The sequence below is a fragment of the Bos indicus genome, chromosome 1 (assembly GCF_029378745.1).
Source record: "Bos indicus isolate NIAB-ARS_2022 breed Sahiwal x Tharparkar chromosome 1, NIAB-ARS_B.indTharparkar_mat_pri_1.0, whole genome shotgun sequence".
Lineage (NCBI taxonomy): Eukaryota > Metazoa > Chordata > Mammalia > Artiodactyla > Bovidae > Bos > Bos indicus.
The window spans coordinates 84338400-84357453 of NC_091760.1; the positions used below are offsets into that span (position 1 = coordinate 84338400).

The following is a 19054-nucleotide window of genomic DNA, read 5'->3' on the forward strand; positions in this document are numbered from 1 at the left end:
AGATCTTTGCTGAGTGCCATCAGTGTGTAGAGAAGTATGTTAGGTACCATAAAGGACCACAAGACCATACAACAATATCTTGAATCTCACATGACTCTGTTATGGTATTTTGTGAAATATGTGAAGAAAATGCTATAAGAGCTCAGAAAAGAAAAGAAGCACTTCAGACAGGAAAAAACAAGGAAAGCTTCAGGAGTGAAGTCACCTTGAAGGATGGATGAGATTTCCACATATAAATCAGAGGGACATTTCAGAGAGAGAGAACAAGATGGTGTTTAAGAACTTTGGACACAGCTCAAACCTGGATTGAAATCCAGATTCTATGATCGCTAGCTGTGTGATCTGGGGCAAGTGACTTGGCTTCTATTTTCAACCCCCCTGGATTTTGAAGTTTTAAATAGAGCTTGTTTAGGGAATTACAGACTATCGAGGTTATCCATAACAGGGTGAGGATCCTTTTCAGATAGTAGTGAGAAATGAGATCTGGATAGACAGTTAGGAACAGACTGGGCAAGGTGTTTTCCACCAAGTTAAGAAGTTTAGGCACAGTGAGCAAGACGGGGCCATTGGACATTCTGAGCAAGAAAAAATGGCAACCAGATGAACGTGGTGGTGGTGTGCAGGATGGGCCAGGAATGGAGGGAGGGAGGAAGGGAGACCAGTTAGGGGATTCTGCCCTGTTGTTGTTCATGTCTGATTCTTTGTGACCCCATGGACTGCAGCACGCTGGGCTTCTCTGTCCTTCACTGTCTCCTGGAGTTTGCTCAAACTCATGGTTATTGAGTTGGTAATGCCATCCAACCATCTCATCCTCTGTCACCCCCTTTTCCTCCTGCCTTCAATCTTTCCCAGCATCAGGGGCTTTTCTAATGAGTTGGCTGTTTGCATCAGGTGACCAAAGTATTGGAGCTTCAGCTTCACCATTAGTCCTTCCAATGAATATTCAGGGTTGATTTCCTTTAGGACTGTCTGGTTTGACCATTTTGCTGTTCGAGGGACTCTCAAGAATCTTCTCTAGCACCACAGCTCAAAAGCATCAATTCTTTGGCACTCAGCCTTCTTTGTGGTCTAGCTCTCACACCCATACATGACTACTGGACTAGGTGTAAAATGAAGAGGGGGTGAGCTGCCTGAGGGCAAGAGGACTAGACAGAAGGGGATGGATGGAAGGAACAGGCACTGGGGACTGGTGGAGGGGGGAAGGAGAGTGAGGAACCAGCCGTGATCTTTAGCTTTAGGAATTCTAGTTCACAATCAGATCCTTATGCTTTTACATGTCTAGGCACATGGAATTGAGGTCTCATTTTAAACATGCCTTTAGTGGCTACAGATTGTAGCTAAGTGGTTTGAAAAGGCATTAGTAAAATATTCTGAGGCACAGAAATGGCCAACTTTTTTAAAATTCCAAGTGTTTTTCTAAAAATCATATTTGTATAACTAAGCATACATTTTTATTACCCTGTTCCTCTATTTGGTTTTTCTGCTTTACTCAGTTATGTGCTCATTACTTGAGAGGGATTGGAGAAGTTACTTTTATTAGATAGAAACAAGAGCCATATTTCATAACTGTGAATTTTATGATTATTTACTATTTCTAAAGGTCTTTTTCTATAATGAATCTGTTGAGAAGCCTATTTAAGTTTGAAAAATTCTTCCATGTCCATTTTCCTCCCATAGAGTCTGATTAATAGTCTTTGAGAAGACTCATATCCTCTTTTATGATATGCTGTCTCATAGAATGCTATCTGACATTTCTACTTTGGGAGGAGGGGAGGAGGACAGCATTATTATTTGGCCTGTGAATTCTAAAGAGACTTGCTCCTTTGTATCGAAAGACTGAACGGGATTATAACAATCTCTCAGCTTTAAAAACCAGCCTTATCAGAGAAGTGAGTTTGATCTGGGCTTCGTACTATTATGAAGGCAGTGGAAAAAGCCCCTGATTTTAAGTAGTTTTAAATACTATAACTAGGAAAAGTGCTGCTTTGATTGAGTAGCTAAGGCAAGACGTGTTGTTTCCTGGTCTGGCTGTGGAATTGCTCCCCCAAATCAGGAAAATGGAATCATTCATTTGACTTCTAGGATAGAGCTTCAGAGTGGGGAGTCTTATTGGGTTGTTGTCTTGTACAAGATGGATGAATTTGCTTCAGAACCCTCTGGAAGGATACCTTGAGAGGCCAGACCTTAAGCACACAAGTGAGGCTCAAAATTAGAGCACATCCTATAGACTTATTATGAATAAATGTTTGCTATTGACAAGTAAGTCTTATATGCTAGGAGTATTTGAATGCATTATATTAGAGGATAGGAAAAAAATTTAATATGCCAGATTCCTGTTCTTCTCTATGTAAGAACCAGGGAGTCCGACATTTCTCCCTAGTAGAATGACTTAGTGTGTATAAGACATTTGTTCTTTTGTTTAGGTGATTGTTTTAGAATACTGTGGTATGTTCTGCCTTTTGGTCATCCTGTGAGGTAGGGGCTCAATTTCTCTTTCCTGATAATTCAGGTTTTTTTAGACATTCAAAACACAGCCTCTTTCTTGAATTTATAGGTTCTAATGGAGAAGGAAATGGCAACCCACTCCAGTACTCTTGCCTAGAAAATTCCATGGATGGAGGAGCCTGGTGGGATACAGTCCATGGGGTTGCAAAGAGTTGGACACGACTGAGCAACTTCACTTCACTTCACTTCACTTCAATGATTGTAAATATCTGGAGTCTTTTCTTACTCAGTGGTATTATCAATTATAAAAAAGATAATTGCTCTAGCTCTGTGAAAAACGGCCTTGGTATTTTGATAGGGATTGTATTGAATCTGTAGATTGCCTTGGGTAGTTTGGTCACTGTCATGATACTAATTCTTTTAATCCATTAACTTGGTATATCTTTCCATTTGTTTGTATCGTCTTCAACATCTTTCATCAGGGTCTTGTACCTGTTGATTTCACTACTATGCATTTACATCTTTCTTTACTCTCAGCCTTTAAGTTCTTCTACCTATATTCTACTTTTCATTACTAGAATTATAATGTATTTTACATATTACTATCAATGTTTTTCTTTGATTAAAGGTTGATCCTAAATAACAGAAATCAGTGGAATGCATTTATATATGTAATATGATTGGATCTCTGGAGTGAGAGATGTAATCCTAAGTCCTTAAACCTGTGTCACTCAAAGGAGAATGCTACAAATGTTATGGTAAAATAGGTTCTCTTTTCTCATACTCCATGGGTTGCTCAAAATCATGCCACAGTTTAATTTATTTCAGACTTGGACAATGACTTTTTATGTACCTTTTCCCCTAGCATTTTTAATTGCCTTTCTTTTTTTTTCTTGTTTATAGCATGGCATGTATCTTTATTATATTATTAACATCTTATAGATTCTTTATCATAGAATTTGTCTAGTGCATACATTTTCTTCTTGGAGATATTCTTTTGAGCCTCTCTGAGCTATTCATAATATAGGCTAGTTGCTGTGTAAACCTGCTATAAGTTGTCAACCTGGGATTGTTTTTTTATCTCGGGAAGGTCATTCTTCATTTTGGGATTTCATGTTCATTTAAAAACTTTCAAGTTATTTCTTTTTTTAGAAAGTGTGTATGGTAAGTGAGTTTTATATCTTGAATGTCAGAAAATGGCTCATTTTGATCTCACAGCTGATTGGCAATCTATCTGAGCATGGAGTTTTTTTCTTTTTTTTTGTAAAATAACATTGATCCATTGATTTTTAGCATTCAGTATTACTGATAACAAAGTTGATCCTTGTCACAGGATCTGACTGTCACCCCTTCATAAGTCAGCTGCTTGTCTCTCTGCATAAGAAGCTTTGGGGCTTTTTTCTTTATGTTTTGCAGGTTTGAAATTTCAAAGATTTTCTTTCATACTGCTGTGTCTTTGAATGGAATTTTCAAGTCTCTCTTAGGCTTAGAATTTTTTTCCTGTTATCTCTGCTTATTTCTTTCCTACAACTCTGCTTCTGAAACTCAAATTAGAGGGACAATGCATCTTTTGAGTTTCTCTTCTGTGTCTTTAATTTTTCTTTTGTATTTTTCATCTCTTTATCACTTTACATTTTAATATATGTATATATTCTATATATATATATGAGTATGTGAAAAGTAAAAGTCGCTCAGTTGTGTCCGACTCTTTGCGACTCCATGGACTGTAACCCACCAGGCTCCTCTGTCCATGGAATTCTCCAGGCAGGAATACTGGAATAGGTTACCATTTCCTTCTCCAGGGGCTCTTTCCAACCCAGGATTCAAACCCACCTCTCCTGCATTGGCAGGCAGATTTATTACCACTGAGCCACCTGGAAGCCCTAAGAAGAGTTAAGTATGTTTAATATTTGCTAGGATTAATTCCCCCTGCCTTACTGGGTCCTTAAGCTTTATTTACTTTTTTCATGTTTTTCTACTGTTCTTTCTTGTTTTCTATCTATTTGTATACCTCCATTTTTAGAAAAAGAAAAAAGAAAGGAAACTCTTTGGCCTTTTCCTTGAGACTATTAACTTTATAAATTTACTCAGGAACAAGTCACATATTTATGGTGTTAAAATCATCCTATCAAGAAGAAGAAAAGTCTTTCTTTTTGTTAGAGTCCACTTTTGTGTCTTTTGGCAGTGTTTGAAATTTTCCTGACATAGTTTTTATATTATTAAGTTTATTCCTAATTATTTTATGTTTGTTGCTAGTAGCTCTACTATTAACTGGTCATTTTATTTTGCTATTGAATTAGGTATAGGTATCAATGTCATATTTGCTTCATAAATGGCATTTTGAAGTTCTCTTTCAGTTTTTAGGCTCAGAAACTATTCTTGTGGGATTAGGACTTTATAGCCATTGACAATTTGAATTCCCCTGTGAAATTCCCCTGTGAATTTGGGCCTTGATAACTGTCTCTGTTTCCTCTATGGACTTGAGTTTGTTTAAACTTTATATTTTTAATGAGGTCAATTTTGGTAAACTGTATTTTCCCAGGAAATAACCTATTTTTGTCTTGGTTTTCAAGTTTATCTAAATAGAGGTATGCAAAGTAATTTCTAAAACAAATTTTCTTGGGTTTCAGTGCTTATTTTTCTGTTTGCTATTTCTTAGTGTGTATACCTGTGCTTTGTCCATTTCCCCCTCCTTGATTAAGTAAGCTAGTGTCTTAGTTTGTTAATTAAAAAAAATGGGATTCTGATTTTTTAATCAGATCTGTTGGCTTTTCTGTCTTCTACTTTATTCATTCTGCTTTATCTTTAATATTTTCTTCCTTGTGATTTCTTCTGGCTTGCTTTATTTTTTTTCATTTGAATTGAAAACAACCCCCAGAGTTCATAGTTTATATTAGGATTCAGTCTTGGTTTTATACATACTTAGGATTTGGACAAATACATGATGACCTATTGAAAAAGGAAACGGCAACCCATTCCAGTACTCTTGCCTGGAGAATCCCATGGACAGAGGAGTCTGGTGGGCTACAATCCATGGGGTCACAAAGAGTCGGACACGACTGAGCAACTAACACACACACACACACACACACAATGACCTATATCCACCATTATCGCGTCATACAGATTGGTTTCACTGATCTAAAAGCCCTCTGTGCTACACCTATTATTCATCTGTCCTATACTCCCACCCCTCAACCCCTAGCAACTATTTAATTTTACCATCTCCATAGTTTTGCATTGTGCAGAATGTTATATAGTTGTAATCATACAATATGTAACCTTTTCAGATTGGCTTTTTTCCTTTAGTAATATGCATTTGTTTCCTTCATGTCTTCCCATGACTTGATAGCTCATTTATTTTGAATAATAGTTTACTGTCTGGATATACTACAATTTATCCATTCACCTTCTGAAGGATATCTTGTTTCCTTCCAAGTTTGGACAATTATGAATAAAGCTTCTATTAATGGGCTTCCCTGGTGGCTCAGATGGTAGGACTATGGACTGAGGAAATGGACAAAGCACAGGTATACAAACTAAGAAATAGAAAACAGAAAAATAAGCACTGAAACCCAAGAAAATTTAAGTTTTAGAAATTACTTTGCATACCTCTATTTAGATAAACTTGAAAACCAAGATAAAAATAGGTTATTTCCTGGGAAAATACAGTTTACCAAAATTGACCTCATTAAAAATATAAAGTTTAAACAGACTAAAGTCCATAGAGGAAACAGAAACAGAGACTAGCTTACTGCCTGCAATGTGGGAGACCTGGGTTCGATCCCTGGATTGGGAAGATCCCTGGAGATGGAAATGGCAACCCACTCCAGTACTCTTGCCTGGAAAATTCCATGGACAGAGGAGCCTGGTAGGCTATAGCCCATGGGGTCACAAAGAGTCAGACACAACTGATTGACCTCACTTTCTTTCTTTTCTATTAATGTAAACATCCATGTATGAGTTATTATGTGGACATAGTGTTCAACTCACTTAGGTAAATACCATGTAGTTACACGTGCTGAATCACATGATATGAGTATGCTTAGTTTTGTAAGAAACTGCCAGACTGTATTTCAAAGTGGCTGTACCATTTTGAATACCCACCAGAAATGAGTAAGAGTTCACAATGTGAGGATGTGAGTATTCCTCCACATCCTTGCCAAAATTTAGTATTGTCAGTGTTTAGGATTTTGGCCGTTATAATGGATGTATAGTGGAATGTTATTGTTTTAATTTGCAGTTTCCTAATGAAACTTTCCAAACATCTTTTCATATGCTCATTTTCCATCTGCATATATTCTTTTGTTCAATATCTGTTTTGGTTTTTTGCCCAGTTTTTAATTGGGTTGTTTGTTTTCTTATTGTATAATGGTTCTTTATCAGATATATCTTTTGTAAATATTTTCTTCCAGTTTGTGGCCTGTCTTCTTATTCTCTTAAAGCTAAAAAGTTTTGATTCATATTTTCCCCCCTTTATATTAGCTTTTTATATAGGAATGTTGCTTGCATCTTTGCAATTAATAAACAAGTTTGGTGGTTTAGGGTAGTTTATAAGATTCCTAGTTAAGAACACCATGTTATATATAGTTTCTAAATATAGTTTCTTTTATTAATAAACTTAAAACACTTTTTTTGTTAAGGAAAAGTGTGTGTATCCTAAATTTATTTTTTTGTCATGTAGGATGCTAAATTTTACCTCTTGCTTCTTTTTGCCTTTATCACAGTCACCACCTCTCTTTTCATTTCTTTTTCTCTCCCAGAGCTTTGTCTTTCCAACCCTGTTTCTTTGAGTCCTTCTCTAGTCCGGGCCCTGGACTCTAGTCCTGTACCAGGACTCTGTTTTCAGTATTTTTGCACTTAGGGTGTACTTTTCTGGAAAAATTTTTTATTTCAATTACCTCTTCTCTTGACTCTCCGTATGTGTTAATCAGAGTTCCTCAAAGAAATAGAACAAAGGATATCTGCATACATATTATGGTTAATTTAGTGTGTTAACTTGACTGGGCTAAGGGATGCCCATTCAGCTGGCAAAAAATTATTTTCAGATGTGTCTATGAGGATATTTCTATAAGAGATTAACATTTGAATTTATAACATGAGTAGAGTAGATTGCCCTCCCAGTGTGAGTGGGCATCACCCAGTCCATTCAGTGCCTGAACAGAACAAAAAGGCAAAGTAAGGATGAATTCTCTCTCTACTTGAGCTTGGACATCATCTTCTCTTGTCCCTGGACATCAGTGCTCCTGGATTTTGTGCTTTCAGACTCAGATCAGGCTTTAAATCATCAGCTCCTCCATTCCATGGCCTTGGACTTGGATTGAGTTATACCACCAGTGTTTCTGGTTCTTTAGCTTGCAGATGACAGATCAAGGAACTTTTTGGTCACTATAACTACCTGAGCCAATTCTGTAATAAATCTCTTTATAAATATATATGTGTGTGTGTGTGTGTATATATATATACTATATATATATTATTGATTACATTTCTCTAGGAACCCTGATATGTAGATGTAGGTATTTATTATAAGGCACTGGCTTATACAATTATGGAGGCTCAGAAGGAGACCCAAGAAGGCCAGTGGTATAGTTTGAAGGCCTAAAAATCAGAGAGCCAGTTTTGTAGATTCTAGTCTGAGCTTGAAGGCCTGAGAGTCAGAATCACCGAAGGCAGAAGATCAGTGTCCCAGCTCAACAGTCAGATTGAGAGAGAGCATGAATCCTATCGTCCTTCAAATTTTTGTTCTATTCAGGTCCTCAGTGGGTTGAATGATGCCCACCCATGTTGGGGAGGGTATTTTGGACAAACCAGGATGGTTGATTACTCTACATTTGACTCAGTCTTATGGCAATGTAGTAAATTTCAGTTAGCTAAATATTTTCTATACCTAGGGATAGTGGAGGAGAGAAGAGCCTGGGGTTTTTCTGCTTCAGTCCATGAAGTCGCAAAGAGCTGGACACAACTTAGCAAATGAATAATAAATACCAAACTTACTGAAAAAGGCAATAGAAAATAAATTAATATTAGAGCTTAATTAGGAAACTATGTGCTATATCAACCACAAAACTGATCTGGTATTTTGGGGTCAGAATGCATTTACCTCAGTCTCTTACACTCATGTATTGGGTTGGCCAAAGAGTTCTTTTGGGCTTCTGTAAGATGTTAGGGAAACACCCAAATGAACTTTTTGGTCAACCCAATATTATACTTAATCATATGCACAATTTTGACACATCAAAAATTCAATTATATTTTTTACAGAAGAATTACTAAGACTAGAAATGAAGGAATATAGTATCAAAATATTTTCTATACCAAGAAAATATTTTGTGACTTGAGTGTTGCTCTTGAATTCAGAAAATTTGAATCTTAACTCTGTATATAATGTATGACTTTGGATAAGTTATTATAATTTTAACCATCTTGAGGATTAGTTTCCTCATTTATAAAGTGGAAATATTATCATCAACCTGACTGTGAGGGTGGTTGTGAGGATTATATTAAATAGTATTTATGCAGCTAACTAAGATCATAGGATCTTTGTGTTAACAAGAACAACGGGGATTAAAACAGCCAAGTGTTACCTAAAGAAATACATGGTCTAGAAACCCCATTTCTTGTGCATTTGGTTTAGTTGAGGTTTTGATTCTTTTGTTGAACCAGATGGAGTAGAAAAATAATCCCTTCAGTAGCTGATACAATTTTCATGTTGTTTAGAATGTATTCTTTATGCGAGGGAGTATATTCAAAACTATTGTCATGATTCATTAACTCTTATTTCTGAACTATGGCCTGTACACAATTGTGTCAGAAGATACTGTTCTTTATCTTCCCAGCAGATCCCACCCTCTTTACACAAGATGCTCTGGTCTTGGGCTTTGGTGTGCAGGGAACTGAGGAGCATTTACCCTCAACCGGCTGGGGAAGCCACGGGGAGGGTAGGCGGGGAGCTGTTTATTTTATAGATCAAAGAACGTCCTGTGTTTATGCCCACCCATGTATTTACTGAGCCTCTCCCAGTTCCACCTCACTTAAAGAAGTGGTTGAAGCTCCACTTCAACCCTTGGAGCATTAAATTGAATAATTTTTTATTTTAAAGGAAAAAGAAAAGACATAGGAAACACTAGTAACAGCAAAATATACAAAATAAAACTGCCAGAAGATATAAGCAGATTTGTTATAAGAAAAAACTGAAGGGGCGCCATGGGATGGGGTTAAGAGCATAAGCACTGCTCTCAGAGAGCTCTGACTTTGAAATCCAGTTTTGCTGGTGTGATGTCAGGCAAGTTATTTTATTTCTATCAGCCTTTGTTTCCTCATCTGTAAAATGGAGATAATAATATCTATTTCATAAGATGAAGTGAGATAAAACATAAAGATGCCTGACAACTGATAGGAATTCAAGATACACGTAGCTGTTATTGTTTAAGATTATTGTTGTTATTAATGTTATTAATTTGTTAATAGCAAATTATTGTTATTTGTTTTTGCTGTACTACAGAATGGTTTTAGTCATTGTTGTATGCCCTTTGATCAGTGCCTGATACCTATTGTGCACTTGCTACGTTTGGTCTTTTTTTAAAAGTTATATAATATTTTTCCTTTTTCACAACTTGAATTTATTTAATTCCTTGGGTTTTTAAGAGTTATAATTTGTATAAAGTATACATATGTCAACTGTATAGCTTGATGAATACATACCTGTCTATATACTATGTAACAACTGGGAAGGTTTCCTCCTGAAAAGAAGGTTTCTTTTCTATCAATATCTGCATTCCTACCCCTTTCTCTTCCCCAAGTTGACTAGGAAATTTAAAAAATATTTGGAAGCCAAGAAACCACCTCTAAACAATCCATAAACTAAAGAAGAAATCATAAAGGAAACTAGAAAGCATTTTTAACTGAACAATAATGAAAAGAGTATATCAACATTTATGTGATGTAGCTAAAGCAGTGTTTCAGTTCAGTTCAGTCGCTCAGTTGTGTCCGACTCTTTGCGATCCCATGGACTGCATCATGCCAGGCTTCCCTGTCTATTACCAATTCCGGGAGCTTACTCAAACTCATGTCCATTGAGTCGGTGATGCCATCCAACCATCTCATCCTCTGTCGTCCCATTTTCCTCCATCCTTCAGTCTTTCCGGATCTTTCAGCATCAGGATCTTTCCCAATGAGTCAGTTCTTCTCATCAGGTGGCCAAAGTATTGGAGCTTCAGCTTCAACATCAGTTCTTCCAATAAATATTCAAGACTGCTTTCCTTTAGGATTGACTGGTTTCATCTCCTTGCAGTCCAAGGGACTTTCAAGAGTCTTCTCCAACACCACAGTTCAAAAGCATCATTTCTTCTGTGCTCAGCTTTCTTTATGGTCCAACTCTCACAAAGCAGTGTTTAAGTGGGAGTTATAGCTTTAAATGGCTACCTGGTGTCTCCATGGTAAAGAATTCGCCTACCAATGCAGGAGATATGGGTTAAATCCCTGGGTCAGGAAGATTCCCCGCGGAAGGAAATGGCAACCCACTCCAGTATTCTTACCTGGAAAATCCCATGAACAGAGGAGCCTGGCTGGCCATAGCCCAGGGAGTCACAAGGAGTCAGACATGACTGAGCTACTGAGCGCACACACGTAGCTTTAAGTACTTATAATAATCGAGAAGAAATGTTTAAAATCAGTGATATAATTTTCTACCTTAAGAAGTTAAAATACACTGGCAATTAAATCCAAAGAAAAGAAAAGGAAGGAGATTGGAAAGAAAGAAAGAAAAAGAAAGGAAGGAAGGAAGGAAGAGGGAGGGAATTGAAAATAAAACAAAATAATAGAGTTCCAATGTAATTCCATAGTGATCAGAAGTACAACCTGTATGATTGAAATTCTTTAAAATTTGTTGAATTTTTCTTTGTGGCCTGGGATAATGGATAATGGACTATTTGATGAATGTCCTATGTACATTTGAAAAGAACAGATGCTGAATTCTTCAAAGTCAAATCTATATCCCTGGTGATTTTTTGGCTATTTGTATGATCTTAAAGTGTCTCTCCAAAGATTCTCACTTTCTGAGTTGAAAATTTTACATATACACACACATACATACACACAAATATATAAATTCATGTTTCAAATTTCAGCATTCTGGTTTCAAAATTTATGCTCGTAACTACTTCATGATTGGTAGTGTTCAGGCTTCCCTGGTGGCTCAGCTGGTAAAAAATCTGCCTGCAATACAGGAGACCTGAGTTTGATCCCTGGGTTGCGAAGATCCCCTGGAGAAGGGAAAGGCTGCCCACTCTAGTATTCTGGCCTGGAGAATTCCATGCACTGTATAGTTCATGGGGTTGCAGAGCTGGACATGACTGAGTGACTTTCACTTTCACTTTCTCATCTTACAGACAAGGGAATAGGGTTAGAGAGGTTAGGTGATTGCCCCAAGTCTCAGTGCTAGTCAAGTGGCAGCACTAGGATTTGAACCAGGTTCCAAAGCTCCTGGTCTTTCCTCCCAGTTTCCTCCCAAAGAGAGAGAAGAAAAATGTTTTCCCTTTTAGGACTTTAGTCTTTAAAAATTTTGTGAGAATTTTGTCGTGACTTCAGAGGGGACCAAACAGCTTTTTTTGTTCTTAATGAAGTTGATATCTCCTTGTACTTATGGTTTTGTGGCCATTTATGACCAGGTGCTGGAAAGGAGCTGTTTTTTCCATTGACGTGTGTTATTTCCGAACATCTGTGGGACTGACTTCTAAGGAAGCATGTTGATAGCTCCATGAGCATCAGTCTTAGGAGTGGAAAGATAGCAGAGCTCGACCTCAAGGTCCTCTGTCTACATTGGGACATGTGGTGCTCAACTTACATGGATCCTTCTGCTTGTTGAGGGTTTCATACATTTGCCAGCCAGAAATAGAGCCCTTGAGAGGATTTGAGACATGAAATATTTCTGCTTTGTGAAGGCTGCCAGGTGAGATGAGAGGAAGCCGGTTCCTTTCTTGGGGAAATCAGACCTGGTCATCCCCTCATGCTCTGCACAGCAAGCCTGGAGTGACACGCAGGCAGTGGAATCACTCTGCTGAGGGAGCCCAACAGAATCCACGTGTTTCACTGTCTCTGATACTGACCACCCTTTTTTGCAGCATGGAGGCTGCCAGCATCGGGTTCGTCATTGTTATCGACAGACGAAGGGACAAGTGGAGCTCCATAAAAGCATCCTTGACACGAATAGCTGTAAATATTTATTTTTATATTTTATTATAAAGATAATTTAAACTATCTATTCAACTATTTTGCATCAAAGTCACCAGGAAGTAGCAGTTATTTTATGCCAAGTTTGGGAAAGTCTTTGTAGCAGAGGCTGTTGTGTCACGTTCATATCCTCTATGCTGCCCGAAGGTCACTTGCAGACCATTCCTGAGCATGAGTCTCTCTACCTGATTGACCTTTCTGGTCACTGGAGAGGAGCAGGTAGAGAGAGCTGGGAAGCTAATGCTCCAGGAGTGACTTGTAACTACTGCGCTATGGGCATTAGTGGACAAACACCCCAGCATTTGCACCCCTCAGTGGGGCAGTTCTGAGGTATATTCCACACAGAATTTCAGAAGACCCAGCCCTTCTTACCCATAGCAGTTCCCCTCATTGATACACTGGCTCTCTAGCCATCCTGTCTCACCATCGCCCCATACTCCTAACTGTGTTTACTGGGGTCACCTCTTTAGTAAACTCTTGAGACCCAAACCCTCATTTTAAGGTTTGCTTTGGGGATCACTTAATTTTATGACAGTCTTCATTTTAGTATTCAAATTATTTTTTCACAAATTCAAAAGACACTAGCAAAATCAGACAGTATGTGACATGAGCTTGCTTTTAGCATTAAATTGCACAACCTTGGATTGTTTTCCTTTTCCATCTTATTAGTCTGATTTTTACCCCTATTTATTCCCTTCCGGCAAGTGTATGCATCCTTTCCCTGTAGGGACCTCAGACCAAGGACTCAGCCACGTGAACTCAGCCACAGACAGTTGACAGTGCCCATGACTCTTCAAAAGGTCTGGCCTCTAGAGAGTTCTGGTTTCCCAGGGTTCATAGATAATACTCGAATCATCTAATACTTGAGTCTAATTTGTCCAAGAATTACATTGATCACCTTTATGTGTAAAAGATGCCATAGTGCTGGGATCAAAAATATGACTACCAGTCAGAATCTCTTCATGTGCTTGTTAAAGATACAGATATCTGGACTTTATCCCAGTCCTAATGAGTCAGAATATTCCAGGGTAAAAACCAGGTTATTGTTCAATAAATACTTCAGGAGGTTGTTCTTGAGAACTCCTGAAAGAATGGAAAACCATGAGCAATGGGAAACTTGGATTCCCAGTTTTGCCACTGAGTTGTTAAATGAACCTGTTTTCTCATTACTCAGGCCCTTACCTCAAGATGAGGGCAATGCTTCTTGAGAGCAACTTAGCAATAAGATGCCTTGCTGCTGCTGCTGCTAAGTCGCTTCAGTCGTGTCCGACTCTGTGCGACCCCACAGATGGCAGCCCACCAGGCTCCCCCATCCCTGGGATTCTCCAGGCAAGAATACTGGAGTGGGTTGCCATTTCCTTCTCCAATGCATGAAAGTGAAAAGTGAAAGTGAAGTCGCTCAGTCGTGTCCAACTCTTAGTGACCCCATGGACTGCAGCCTACCAGGCTCCTCCATCCATGGGATTTTCCAGGCAAGAGTACTGGTGTGGGGTGCCATTGCCTTCTCCAAATAAGATGCTTTAAGAACCCTTAAAATACTAAATCTTTGACTCAGTAATTCTTCTAGGAAGCTAGAAGAATGTTCCAAAATGTGTAAAGATTTCATTTTACTGTTATTTATGATAGTAAAAGTATGGAGTCTGAATCATTAACAATAAGGGATTGTTTAAATAAATTGCACACCCATAAAAACATTCCAAGGGATTTTTAATATCAGGAATAAAAGCTCATGGTATGATACTAAGTTAAAAGGCAGATTGCAAAATATTTCTACAGTTTGAGTTTATGATAAAGATATTTAAGCCAAGAAAATGGCCTAGAAGTAAAGGACAGGGAAACTTGGTGTGCTACAGTTCATGGGGTCACAAAGAGTCAGATATAATGTAGTAACTAGACAACAAAAAAATTAGATTGACATATTAAGAGTGGCTATGAAATCATGGGTGGCTTTCTTATTCTAATGTATACTTTATTATAAATTTCTGAATTTTTCTATAAAGAGTGTAAATTATTTTTTTAATCAGAAAAAAATTGTTGTTTGGTTAATTTGGTTTTTAAGGAGAGGTTTGGATTATATGAGCAGTAAGATCTCTTTCAGCTGTGAAATATATTCTAATTCTTAGGCATCCAGGGTGTCCACTTTAACTTTGTCATCTATAATCTTGGGCAAGAGGAGACCGATTGATCTGACATTTGCACTGACACTTTTTATGATCCTTCCAGGTAGCATTTCCAGGAAACTTGCAGCTCATACTCATTCTTCGTCCATCTCGCTTTATCCAGAGAACATTCACTGACATTGGCATTAAGTACTATAGAGATGAATTTAAAATGAAAGTGCCGGTAAGCATGACCTTTTTGTCTTGTCTGCATTTATTTAGGGCATGGGGAGAAGATAGAACATGAGCTTATTTCTAAGGAAGGTAGAGAAAGAGGAGGGCATTCTAGGCAGAGGGAAGCGCATGTGTAAGGACATGGAAGCAGGAAGTACACACTTTATGTGAGGTCCCTGGGGAAGCCCCATTCTTGTTGGAATTACGTATAGGATAATCTTTTGGAAGAAAAGGTAAGGCACATGGAATATGTCTTAAGTGTAAGGACAGAAGGTCTAGATTTAATTCAGTAAGCAATGGGGATCCAGTGAAGGTTTTTGAGTTGGGTAGTGACTTGGGTAAAGGAGTACTGGAATTATATAAATCCAGAGGTATTATGTAAAAGATGGTATCCAAGACTGTACAAAGAGATTGAAAAAGGAAGAGAAATTGTAATAGTATAAATAAAGGAAAATAAGGATCTAAAATATGGGGGTGAAAAATATAGGTAACTGTGAGTAAAAATTAAAACCAACCTTGTGATATGCATACAAGTGAAAGTGAAAGTCACTCAGTCATGTCCGACTCTTTGTGATCCCATGGACTATACAGTCCATGGAATTCTCAAGGCCAGAATACTGGAGTGGATAGCCTTCCCCTTCTCCAGGGGATCTTCCCAACCCAGAGATCAAACCCAGGTCTCCCACATTGCAGCTGGATTCTTTACCAGCTGAGCCACAAGGGAAGCATAAGAATACTGGGGTGGATAGCCTATCCCTTCTCCAGGGGATCTTCCCAACCCAGGAATTGAACCGGGGTCTCCTGCATTGCAGACAGATTCTTTACCAACTGAGCTATCAGGGAAGCCCATGCAAAAAAGGAAAACTAATTAAAATGACAAGATTAAAAATTTTACCTCTAATTTTGGTAGAGATATGGGGCAAACCGTCATTTCAGACTTTGTTGATTGGATTGAAGTTGGTAGTGACTAATATGAAAGACTAATTGACAGTATTTATCAAAAATTAAAATGTATACACTCTCTGACCTACCTGTGAGTTATTCTGCAGATACATCACACAGGTACATAAAACTGTATATATAATGATACTCATTACCAAATTGTGATGGTAAATGGTTGGAAAAAACATAACGCACAACAACAAGGGGCTGGTTAAATAAATTATGGTCTACCCAAGCAATTAAATACTTTACAGCCATCAAAAGTGGTAAGGTGTGGTACAACCATGGTAGAAACAGTTGGCAGTTTCCTGTAAAGTTAAACATACACCTGCCCCATGATCCACCCAAGAGAAATGAAAACATATGCCCAATAATAGATGAATAGATAAAGAAATTGTGGCAAATTAATATAAAAGAAAAACATTATGCAACAGGAATGAAGTACTAAGCATGTAATAATGTGGTTTTATCTCAGAAATATTCTCTTAAAAGAAAGAAGCTAGATATTGTATACCCTGTGGTTCTTTTTCCATAAATTTCAAGAAGTAAAACTAAGCTATGATGATAGAAAATTAAAACAGTGGCTTCTGTTAGTGGTGGAGATAGTGGACACCTGAAGGAGGCCTAAGGGAACTTTTGAGGTAAGTGGTTGGGATGTAGAGCTGGAGGTCTATGGGAAGGGGTGAGAAGAAGACTATTTTTCTATTACTGTAGAGTCTTTCCTATTTGAATTTGTTACCACCTACATATATTGTCTGTTTAAAATAAACCCCAAAACACCCCGACTTTAATTTAAATTGCTCTGAGAAAATATGTAGCCCTTCTTAGTGAAAACTTAGTGATCACCTCAAACAAGGAATTTTTCTCTTTTCCATTCTTATTTTCCCTCTGTTAATAGGTCCATTTTGTATTAATAACCAAACTTCTTAAAATACTGTCTCCCTATACTTTGATATTAACCAGAATCAAAATGAATTTTCCATTCTATTGTAAATACTTATTTTAAAATATTTGAGTGTTTAAGGGAAATGTGAGCCATGGATTTTTTTATTCGGCTTTCCTGAATTGAGTGACAATTAATATTAGAGAAGGGATGAGTCCTTACAAGAAGTTAATAAACTTGCCATGAGCCTCATAAGCTTTCTTCCCCTTCAGAGATGACAACTAGACAATTGCTTCTTGTAACTCAAAAGGTTTGGACTTTGAACTGAACATTTGACAAACATCATGCATCTTGCCCTGGTGTGTATAAAACACACCTCTGCAAGTGATAATATATTGACAGACACGTTTGTGGCTTATGCCTTGCTTTTCATGTGGTACATTGACACTAAGGAGAGAATGAATGTCTGCTTTGTCTCGATACTGTCTTTAACTGCTTCTATTTGTGATGGTGTATACTGACTCCCTACCAATATGCTGTTCAGTCACCCAGTCGTGTCCAACTCTTTGCGACCCCATGAACTGCAGTACACCAAGTCTCCCTGTCCCTCACCATCTTCTGAAGTTTGCCCAAGTTCATGTCCATCGCATTTGTGATATCATCCAGCCATCTCATCCTCGGATGCCCTCTTCTCCTTCTGCCCTCAACCTTTCCCAGAATCAGGGACTTCTCCAATGAGTCAGTTATTTGTATCAGATGACCAAAATATTGGAGCTTCAGTTTCAGCACAGTCCTTCCAATGACTATTCAGGGTTGATTTCCCTTAAGATTGACTGGTTTGATCTCCTTGTTGTCCAAGGGACTTTCAGGAGTCTTCTCCACATCAATATACTTTTAATTTTACACTAAAATGAACTTTTAAAAAAGCTCTTAGTCACCAAAATATGGACTCATATAGTAGGAATGTATTTCAATGCGAAATGTTTACCTCATAGAGTAGCATTGCACCTTCCATAGGAGACTGAGCTCTTCTCACACTCTGTTGCACTACAGAATTCAGAGTCCTAGCTACCAAGCTCGATGTATTCAAACTTCAGCATATATTTTGCCTTTTCATTTGTTTGTTTCTTCCAGTTTTATTGCGATACAGCTGATATACAGCACTGCATAAGTTTAAAGTGTACAGCATAATGATTTGATTTACATACACCATGAAGTGATTTTTCACAATAAGTTTAGTGAACATCCATCATCTCATATAGATTAAAAAAATTTTTTAATAGATTTTTTTCTCATGATACGAACTCAGTATTTACTCTCTTAACAATTTTCATATATAACAAATAGCAGTATTAATTATCTTCATCATGTTATATATTACATTACTAGTACTTGTTTCGGAGAAGGCAATAGCACCCCATTCTTAGTACTCTTGCCTAGAAAATCCCATGGATGGAGGAGCCTGGTAGGCTGCTGTCCGTGGGGTCGCTAGGAGTCGGACACGACTGAGCGACTTCACTTTCACTTTTCACTTTCATGCATTGGAGAAGGAAATGGCAACCCACTCCAGTGTTCTTGCCCAGAGAATCCCAGGGACGGGGGAGACTGATGGGCTGCTGTCTATGGGGTCGCACAGAGTCGGACACGACTGAAGCGACTTAGCAGCAGCAGCAGCAGCAGCAGCAGCAGCAGTATTTGTTTTACCTTATAACAGGAAATTTGCACCTTTTGACCACCTTCAACTAATTCCCCCTCCCCTCACCCCTGTTTCTGGTAACCACAATTTTGTCTTTTTCTATGGATTTGCTTATTTGTTTTTGAAGTGTAATTGATCTACAACACTGCTAGTTCTTGTTACATAACAGAGTGATTTGATATTTCTATGCATTTCAAACTGATCATCATGATGATAAGTCTAGTTAGGTCACCATACAAAGATATTACATAGTATTTGATTATATTCCCCACACTGTACATTTCATATCCATAACTCATTTATTTTGCAACTGGAAGTTTGTATCGCTTAACCTCCCTCACCTATTTCTTTCTTCTCCCACCTGCCTCCCCTCTGGCAACCACCTGTTTGTTCTCTGTTTCTATGACTGTTTCTGTGTTGTTAATGTTTGCACATTTGTTTAGATTCCACATGTAAGGGAAATCATACAATATATTCCTTTCCTGTTTCACTTAGCATAATACCTCCTAGGTCCATCTGTGTTGT

General features: G+C 37.9%; 2 protein-coding genes across 5 annotated transcripts in view; one reads left to right on the forward strand and one right to left on the reverse strand.

Moving 5' to 3' along the window:
* Positions 1–19054, forward strand: part of MCF2L2 (MCF.2 cell line derived transforming sequence-like 2) — a 267660-nt gene that overhangs the window by 73953 nt on the left and 174653 nt on the right. For 3 of the 4 annotated variants that reach the window (XR_011567109.1, XM_070791175.1, XM_070791183.1), the window contains exons 4-5: positions 12567–12657; positions 14899–15018. Coding sequence is in view for 3 of the 4 variants with exons in the window: in XM_070791175.1 (XP_070647276.1) it covers positions 12567–12657; positions 14899–15018 (211 nt within the window). In the remaining variant the exon portion in view is untranslated. The remainder of the gene's footprint in view (positions 1–12566; positions 12658–14898; positions 15019–19054) is intronic. The other variant, XM_070791188.1, reaches the window with a different exon arrangement.
* Positions 1–19054, reverse strand: part of B3GNT5 (UDP-GlcNAc:betaGal beta-1,3-N-acetylglucosaminyltransferase 5) — a 114890-nt gene that overhangs the window by 13674 nt on the left and 82162 nt on the right. The gene's annotated exons all lie outside the window — the stretch shown is intronic.